The sequence below is a fragment of the Limulus polyphemus genome, unplaced genomic scaffold (genome assembly GCF_000517525.1).
Source record: "Limulus polyphemus unplaced genomic scaffold, Limulus_polyphemus-2.1.2 Scaffold2040, whole genome shotgun sequence".
In the NCBI taxonomy this organism is placed as follows: Eukaryota; Metazoa; Arthropoda; class Merostomata; order Xiphosura; family Limulidae; genus Limulus; species Limulus polyphemus.
In genome coordinates, this window is record NW_013667650.1 from 64,288 (window position 1) to 74,276 (window position 9,989).

The 9,989-nt window shown below is 33.3% G+C and overlaps 2 protein-coding genes across 5 annotated transcripts in view; one reads left to right on the plus strand and one right to left on the minus strand.

The window, feature by feature from the left end:
- LOC106465753 (hydroxyacyl-thioester dehydratase type 2, mitochondrial-like) overlaps positions 1–3,287 on the plus strand; it is a 19,831-nt gene extending 16,544 nt beyond the window's left edge. For all 4 annotated transcript variants that reach the window (XM_013925986.2, XM_022393679.1, XM_022393681.1 and 1 more), the window contains one exon: positions 980–3,287. The gene's annotated coding sequence lies outside the window, so the exon portion shown is untranslated. The remainder of the gene's footprint in view (positions 1–979) is intronic.
- LOC106465754 overlaps positions 618–9,989 on the minus strand; it is an 18,012-nt gene continuing 8,640 nt past the window's right edge. Inside the window, exons 3-5 of the mRNA XM_022393678.1 lie at positions 9,452–9,634; positions 4,263–4,357; positions 618–1,401 (exon numbers count right to left, since the gene is read on the minus strand). Of these exons, the coding sequence (XP_022249386.1) occupies positions 955–1,401; positions 4,263–4,357; positions 9,452–9,634 (725 nt within the window). The 3' untranslated portion in view covers positions 618–954. The remainder of the gene's footprint in view (positions 1,402–4,262; positions 4,358–9,451; positions 9,635–9,989) is intronic.

The following is a 9,989-nucleotide window of genomic DNA, read 5'->3' on the forward strand; positions in this document are numbered from 1 at the left end:
GTTACTACGTTTCTCCTCCTGTAACGTAGTTAAAATAAGTCATGACTGTTTATGTGTCATAATGGTCAAGTTATTTAGTACTAAATTATCTAATTTGGAAAGCTTGTAAAATGCCCTGTTAACAATTAGCTAAGTTATTAATAGTAATGCTAGTTAATAAAATTGCCAAATTAACTAAAGTGGACATAAAAAAGTAGAACAAAAATATGGTATCTAGAAATTTGAATCAGGGAATTGATATTTAAAAGTTAAATAAAATTATTTCATATTTTGAGATATTGCTTTAAAATGCTGTATCAGAAAGTAGACATGATGGAGGGTATTAGAATCAAGTTCACTTCAGTAAATTACAATATTTGTTAATGTTGGGATTATGAGATTATAAATAATGCATGCTATCATTGTGTTGTTTAGTTTATTACCATAATATTAATGTGATTGACATTTGGAATCCTTTAAAATTGTATATACTAAACTTTTCAAACTTTGTAGTATTTGAAATGAAAAGGTGGTGGAACTAATGTTTATGAAAGAACTAAGAAGTTTGTTAATTATTTCACCTTTTTGTTTCACAGAATTTGTAATTAATTTTCTGTGAATAATGTATTGTTATTTTTACTTCATGGTTTGTGTGACAAAAATATTATTGACCATAATGAGTTTTCATTAAGAAGTTGAACTGATAATGCTTTTAATATTTTGTAAAAATTGTGTTGAAGGGGTGTGGATGTAACACAGGATTAATTCTTCCACAGATAAAGGGTTAATGTGGAGTATCATTACAATGGCTAATCTTTATGAAAAATGTGATGTGGTTTCTTGGTATGTTATGATTGTTGTGAATTAAATTTTTTTATCATTATGCTGTATTAAGTTTGACAAATGTACTAACTGAATCATGCTATTTTTCCATAGATTAATAACTAAATCATGGCATGGTCAGAGTTTGTTTATTTACCTTGTCCAATCTCCTTTGCAGATGACCCAAGGTAAGATATCAACTTGATAGTGTAGGCCACGAGATATCTCTGGGCTAATTAGATGAGGAGTTCCAGCTCCTGGTCCTCGAGTAATGAGCCTTTGAAACTTATCATAACAGCAGTGCTGGGCAGCAAGGCCTGTATTTATGTCACTGACCAAAGAACGTATACAGGAATATGCTCCTTTCTTATAAACATCCAGTCGTTCGGCTTCTCCACTGGCATCCTGCCATCGCATGTATTTTTCCAAGTTGCTGTCCCATATTTTATTATCATAGAAGATCTTGGTGGGATAGTAACATGGGCAACTAGGCAGGTTTTGTAAATTCAATAAATACTGCTTTAAAAAGTCATTTTTACAAGATGCCCACATTTCACATAGATCTTCCTCTAGAGGGTGATGGTGAAAAAAAGGAAAAAACTAGTTTCAAAGCAAAGGTTAAAAACCAGTAATAAAAATATAAACTTTTTTTCTTATGTTTTAATAGCAAAAATTGTAAAGTTACATTTATAATATTAAAGTACTGAAACCTTTCAATTAAACATTGTTATCCTGAAGGACATTATTTCAAATTTAAATTTGTAACCATTGCAAGAAAACTTGGTAGATAAAATGTCAGTGAAAGAAAAAATATGAGAGTGTATTAATTGAAGCTTTGATTCTAAATTAATTGATTTTATTTTCTAGATTTTTGATGGCATGAAAACTTTGTATTTCGAGTGTAACTAAGGACTTAACAGTTAATATTTTGACAGATAAATGATGCTTTTGTGTACTTGTATCTTTTGCTCAAATAAGAATGGCGTTAAAATGAAAAAAAAAAAAAACTTAAGTGAACACATGGAAATATCATGCAATTGCAAATAAAATTTAGTTGATTTTCTGTAATGAACATGCCTTTTATGAAAAATTGTGGATGTAACCTTTTGGCTGAGACTGCCCCAGTGGTTACGTGCCAGATTTTGGATGAGGAAGTTCATCATTTGTGTCCTGTTACTGCAAAACAAAATACAGAAATCATGCTGTACATTTTTGGCTGTGGAAGCGTTATAAAGGTGATGGTCAAATCTCACTCTCTTAAGTCAGACAAGAGTTGTTGATGATAGGTAATTTTGACTAGCTGTTTCCACGTAATCTACCAGTTCAAAATTAGGGATAGCTGGTTCATATAGCCCTTACGAGAATATTCAAAAACAACTACAACAAAAAATCTGTAATCCTTTCAAAACTCAGAAGATGAATACATCTTTATTCAAGTAAATTTTAGAGTTTAGTACGTGTTGCTTGATCTTGGTTAGACATTATTTATGAACAAGATGTATCCAGCTGTTGACTACGCCTAGTACTGTAAACAGGCAGTTATTTTTGGTCAGGATTGATGAAGTTATGTCTGGCTCTTTATATAGAACATACAAAGTTTAATGACTTACGGGTAAAATCAGACGTTATAGGACCTAAGAAATAAAACAGTCCTTTAAGGGTTACATATATATTGCCTTCAATAATCCATTTTCGTTAGAACATACTACGTTACTTTTATATAGTGTAAAGCATATTATATATATATATTATTTATTTAGAATTTGAGTATTTTATGCATAACTTAACATAAAAAAATTCTTTTCAGGACTTCAAAGATTGTAAAACAAGTACATAGATAATCTGTGGATTACACGATAAAATATTAAAGCTGTTACAAACTCGATGAAACGTTATTAATTTTACGTACTAAAACACCTTTTAAGTTATTGAATACATGGATACTGAAATGAACTTAAATTTTAGAAAGTTGACTATAATAAAGGAAAAATCGGGTATGAATTCCTTCTGTAAAATTTATTATGACGACACTTGCAATAGGCATTATGTTACGATACGTGAATGTTGGAGATTCCAACTTTGCGTCGACCTCTGGTGGCATTATGTGGAACTAACGACTGTTGCATCTTAGGTCACGTGAGCTCCCGGACTCAAAGGTTGCCCCAGTTCTTTATGCCTGATGAAGTCCATCAACGCCCACGTTACTCCAGCATCATTCGGTGTGAGGAGGAAAATTTGGGCGCAGATTGGGCACCCTAATTACTAATGTAGCTTATCACAGTTGTGTAGTGGTTATAATTTAACGTTAAATATAATCGAATAATACACAACAATATTGCTGTAGTGAGCTTGAAAGTTACAAGTTCTATAAGCAAGCTGTTTAGAGCTAAGAAATAAATCTAGAACTACCAAAGTAGTGTGTTGAAGATACTATAGTTATAATTTGTTCTAGTTGTGCGTTTGAATAAAAATATATTTATATTTTACGAGATTTATATTATTTAATGCAATAAAGTAATTTCTTCATAATAATCACAGACAAAAAATAGTGTTAAGAAACAGAAGCAGTTTAAAAAAAAAAGTTAAGCAGAATAAAGAGCAAGCGAAGAAGGTTAGTGTTAAAAATAGGGATATACCGACAAAACAAGAAGTTTACAAATGAAGTAATCCATCAAGGTTTATTGAAAATTTACAATATCTTCATTAATGAGCCAACTTCATGAAGCTATCATATTCATTGTGAAAATTTCCTCGATATTTGAATGAAAAAGAAAAGCTTGAGAGGAAAGCAGATGATAAGAAGTCGGAGAGATAATCATTTTGAAATAGTAATTAGAAACTATTTCCCAAATTACTATTTGTGTAGTATATCGAACGAAGTTCTTACATGAGGCTAGATGCATATTTAATTAAGATTTACTGTGCAGGCTAATTACCGTTAGCAGCGTTGATAATTTAGTTTCCAGTGTTAGTAGTAGGATATTTAATGGCTTAACTTGGAACAGTGAACTTAAACTCCTAAACAGTCTGCCTTTTGTTTTTACGAGTTACAGCTTTTACAGTAAGGAAAAATATATTTTTTTTTAAAGCAGGTACGACATTTCGTTCGCTGGTGTCCCACGGTGAGATGATGGTAAATATACAGACTTACAACACTACAATACGGGGTTCGATTCCCCGCGGTGGACACAGCAGATGGTTCAATCGATCATTGTCAATTACACAGTGGCCGAAACGTCGTACATGGTTAAAGAAATATTTTTCTTTATTATAAAAAAATGTATGTTGTAAAAATAACTTATAATCAATAAGTAAATTAAAACGAAAATATTCCGTCTGCTTTTTAGTTACCAGGTGTTGATAAGGGTCGGTATGTTCAAAGGAGTTACGAATGTAGAAAGGCCTTTAATCTTCTGGGATACAGTAGTGACAAATTTAGTGTGGCCCTGATGGCCTTTCTATTTAAACTTGCCTTCATAATTCAGAGTGTTGTTTTCTGTCAGCGCCGTATTTTCTGTGTTCAGTTCTGACGTAGAATCCCATTGCTTTGAGAACCCTAAAAACAAAAATTTACATATTCAACTTTCACGTAAAATAGTATTCATCAGTATAGTACATTCTCAAACTTTTAGATTGTGCAACAAATTATAATAATTTATACAAATGTTTATAAATACGACTTATTCATCGAGAAAAATGTTAAGTTTCACATTATTAATCATTTTATAGTTTAATTAATTACGAAATGAATTTTAAAGTTTTAGTTTCTCACACTAGATATAAAACTATTTTTCTGTTTTAGAATTAATAAGATACATAGACGTAGACAAAAGTTTTCGATTACTCTTGACGTGTTTTGGACATGTTAAAATGTTTTTAGGGCTGTATATTTTATGGTTATATCACACATTGACTCAAACATCATCTGAGTCTATATTAGTATGAGCCCTTTGATGCTATCCCTCGTAAAGTAAAGATGCCACATGCTCACGGATGGAGAGAGATTTAGCATTAACGCCTGGTTCCCTGATCAAGGTTGGTGGAACTATAAATTTACAGCTTTACTTGTTGATTCTATGCAAGTTTTAAGTAAATTCATGTCTAGAAACTAGCAGTCAAGTTCATATATAACCTGGCGTTCTCATTTCCCGCCATTTCGATAGCGCTAATTCTTTATTTGTATTCGGTTTAATTTTTTTTTTCTAATTTACTTCTCCTTGAGATTTATTTTAACCTCTCATATACGTCTCTCATGTGTGTTGTATTTCGATTTGCATTTTTAAGTGTATAAGAAAGATTTTATGTTTTATTGCACAATTGTGTTTCGTTTCGTCAATCCTAACAAATACTTTTCGTTTCCATTATTCTTTCGGTCAACTGCAGGGTCTAACTACCTGTCGACTAATTAATCTTTATTAAGATCACCACTGTCGTTGTTGCTGATGCTATATATCAGGTGGCGCTATCGTGTTGAAACCACAATTTCCGTTGATGACGTTTTCAGAAGGTGCAACTTTAACACCAAGTTTTCGACGGTGCTCTTTTTGAGCAGCAAAGATGGAGCTTTTATTTTTGAAATGAAGGTCAACAGTAAGAGGAAGCTGTTGGATTGTTCACCATTAAAATTTGAACCCTCAATCTTCATTTGGAATAAAACAGACAGTGTTTTTTTAATAATACTTTGGAAAATAAAACGATAAAAAATCCACACTTCTTTTGGCGAACCCTGTACATGATGAATTTATGAATAGTACAAAACATTATCTCAGAAAATACTTGACAAAAGGAAATAAATTGTACAATGCAATAGTATTTTGTATGTGCACCCTTTCACACAGAGCATTTTGTTTGTTTGTTTTGTAGTTAAGCACAAAGATCTACAATGTACTATCTGTGTTGTGTCCACCACGGGTATCGAAACCCGGTTTATAGCGTTATACGTTCGCAGACTGGGGGGGGGGGACACAGAGCATTACACCCTTTTGCATGCTGCTATTCAGTTTTTACTCGGCCTCAAGAATGTTCATTTGGGAACTTTGTGCAAACCAAGCCATAGCTGTGAATGTTCCACCGGCCCCCTCTACCTTCAAGATATCGTTTCTCCACATTTGCTGTTTGCTTGAGGTCATTGTCTTTATGGAAGATGAGTACTTGCCCAGTGAGTCGTATTCTCAGGAGAATGGCACGATGAATCAGAATCTGTAGGTATCTGTCAGCAGTTAGGACACCATCAATTTTTTGTAGATCACCAACGCCACTGAAGGAGATGCAGCCAAAAATTTAAACTAATACCCCACTATGCTTCACTGTTCTTTCCGCTGTTGAACAAACTGTAATTGATTGTTGCTGAACAATTCGAACTTGGATTTGCCTGTAAAGAGCAACGTCCTCATTGTTTGTGGTCCAATGCCCATTTCAACCTTTTGGTTTCGTTACCTATTTATAGCAGCAGTTTTCAAACCGTTGCACTTCATTGAGACTATTTCTAGCTAATGTCTAACTGTTCTAAAGGTAACATTTACACCTATATTTACAACATGATCGTTGGTAAGAACATACCTTAAGATACTTGAGGGTGCCAATTAAAGAAGCAAAAAATAGTATAAATGACAATTATAAAGGACTAACCTAAATCTTCTAAGCTGGATGAAACTTATGAGACGTGATAGTTCTACAACATTCTACTGCCGGCAAAGGGATGCAGCAATTAATTATTTCATTTTAAGGTTTTCTGCGCGTATAGAAATTATATTATCGTAATATTACAAAAGCAACCATTACCATGTCAAAAAACCTTGAATACGAAAATTACGTCATAAAATATGTACCTGTGCAAACATAAATAATAGTGTACGTATTTGCTGTATAGTAATAGCTTTTTTCCACAGCAAACTATTCTGTTTTTCCAGCCAGTTATTCAATTACTTTATTATTCAATTTTATTTTTGGTCAAGTTTAGTGTGGTAGTTTATCAGTTCATTGTACTTTTTGAGAACAAAGTCGTTCACTCAGCTAGGAAAAGTTTTGTTTTAAGAACTTAATTATTTGCCGGCAATAAAATGCACCGGCAGTTATTTACATTTAAACACACACTTTTCTCTGGTCGGAAGTTAATAGTACCAGTTTCAAATTACCTTCTTAAGAGTCATAAATAGAAGTGTACGTATTTGCTGTATAGTAATAGCTTTTTTCCACAGCAAACTATTCTGTTTTTCCAGCCAGTTATTCAATTACTTTATTATTCAATTTTATTTTTGATCAAATTTAGTGTGACAGTTTATCAGTTCACTGTACTTTTTGAGAACAAAGTCGTTCACTCAGCTCCTACTGAATCATGGAACCTTGCCGCAATGACCTTGGCCAGATAAAACTTTCATTTCTGTTTGTTGTCATGCGATATTTCAATCTTGGAAGCCATGACTGGATTATACAACTACTACTACTGGGCATGGTATGATTACCTGCACTTTAATACGCTTATTCGTAAGGTACTTTGTGATTTGTTGGATGAATGTTAATCACAGTGTAAATTATTAAAACGTGACTGTACACTGGTGCATTTAATTTCCACGTGATAAAGGGGGTGATATTACTTTTCCCTCATCGTTTCCATAATTATTTCCAATACTGTACATTAACTAAAATTAACAGATATCATAGGTATAATTTTAAGAAACTTGCGAAAAGCTTAAACTTATTCGAAGCAATATAATACATAAATCTAAAGTAAAACTAGGAAAATAAAACTCATAATATTCTGTTTTAAAAATGAATAAATGTTATTGAATCGTTCAAACAGCAATTTCCGAAGCTGAGGATAAATCACTTTTCTCTTTTGTTTTAAATAAAGTGATTTTTGTTCGTTATTTGAAGTTTGATTCTAGTCTAATTTATTTTACACTCTCTTGCCATAAGCACAGTTCTCGCGGATAGTTTATTGCTCTCACTTGCATCATTTTTCATGTACACGTTACGATTCGTAAATACAGGCTAAATGACAAATATTTGTACTTTATACGAGATAAATATCCTTTAGTTTATATTTTCTATGAGATACATTTTCCTGATTATAAGCAGTATAATTACAGGATTTGACATACGAGTCAATAAGTTTGAATAATATTGAATTTGTTAATGACGAAGAACTAGACCCCTTAGCTATGTTTTCACCCCTGTCTTTGTGTGTCTTTCAGCAAGATTTCTCGAAAACGGCTGAATGGATTTGGACTACGACTCAACTTAGTGATTAGTTTTTGGAGGGTCAAGGTCACAAAAATATAAAAACTCCTCATCTGTTAACATGAGGACCGATTTTTGCTCTATAACCCAGTCAAAAATGACCGAACTTTGATGAAACGTGGTGGACATATGTATAATGTTATTCCTCATTGTCCTGCCGAAAATGGCCCGTGTCCGTTGATAACGACGAACATACGAAAACATTTTCGTGTTTTTGAAAGTTGAATATGATATACGCTGCGTGATGAAGGTATGCGCCCTATTTAGTACCCGTCTAGTTGATATTGTTAATGTTTTAAATAATAAGACCTACGGGCGAGACAAGTCTAATTTGCATAAATGGGCGGAGTTTCAATCAATACGCCAGGATAAACTGTGGAATGCGGAACTGTATGTAACCAGTGTTTGCTACTTCTTGAGATCTCTGATAAGAAGTTTTTCTTGTACGAATTATACAAAATGTACATTATATTTGTTCCTAACATTTTCGGGTAATTATGTTCATGAGTTCCCACTTGGCAAGGATTAAGAATACTGATATGAAACTATGGAAACGCAATTAGTAGTTATGTTTGTTTGTAATTTAGCACAAAGCTACGCAATGGGCTATCTGTGCTCTGCCCACCACGGGTATCGAAACCTGGATTCTAGCGTTGTTAGTCCACAGACATACCGCTGTGCCACTGGGGGGCTAGTAGTTATGATATTTCGTAGTTTAAGTATTTGGGTCAACTTTTTGTAAAAAACAACAACAAACAAACAAAAAAACGCCTTATATCACGGTTCCGCGTACCATACTTTATCCTGACGTAATAGTTGAAACTTCGCCTATTTATGCAAATTGGACTTATATTGTCTAGTAAAAAAAATCTCGCGCCCTGCAATCGTGAAAGATAGCATTTTATTTCATTAGTTTTCATTTAATATCATGTCTAGAGAAAATGTTTTTGTGGGCAACATGTACAACTTGAAAGTCACTACAAAAATACAATAAAAAATCTTCAAGATGTTCAAAGACGCCTTTTCGGGTGAGTTTAGAGTTGTTTTATACTTATAAGATTCAATAACTTCTGTCGGATTCAAATTTTCTTATTAGATACGAAAGACAAATCGTTCTGAAATTCCATTAAAAGTTTATCAGGTTCTTAAAACTCGTTTATTTTCGGATATACAGAATATAATATCTTTAATTTCATGTTTTAAGGTTTACATAACAGGATACTCTCTTTAGTAATTTAGTTATTTTATCAAGTTCTGTTCTGGGTGTTTCACTAACTTTATCATATCTCTTCACATATCTCAGCGATTTTGAGTTTCGTACTTATGATTATTGTTACGTTAATTATGGTTTACAGGGTTGTGGGTAATGATCTTTGTTGTTTTTCTGTGTTATCAAGATTGATAGAAATACCTGGATTTCCGTTTGCTGGTAATGAACCATCTTCATTTTCGCAGCCGTTTTTCCAGCATTGCCGGGATTCTGTTTCTTCGCACTGGCTACCACACAACTTGTGCCTCTCTTGAATACCCTGTCCACACGTGATGCTACATGATGACCATGTTGACCACTCCCTTGTCAAAGAATTTGTGTTATCTAGAGGGGTGAAATGATTGAAAAAATAATTTTGTGTGAAAGAGGATTAAATATCAATATATCAGAATGAAATTCTACAGCTGTCTCAGGAACACCATGAGTGAGTGGAACAAGAGCAAGAAGACAAACAATATCTTTTGTGTTTTTACGGTTGTTCAGTTTTATGTACCATTCTTATATCCTGTTGGAAGCTTACAGTTGAAAGCGAGGCGTTGCCTCATGTCTTCTTCTGTGTTTGTTTGTTTTTGAATTTCGTGCAAAGCTACACGAGGGCTATCTGCGCTAGCCGTCCCTAATTTAGCAGTGTAAGACTAGAGGGAAGGCAGCTAGTCATCACCACCCACCGCCAACTCTT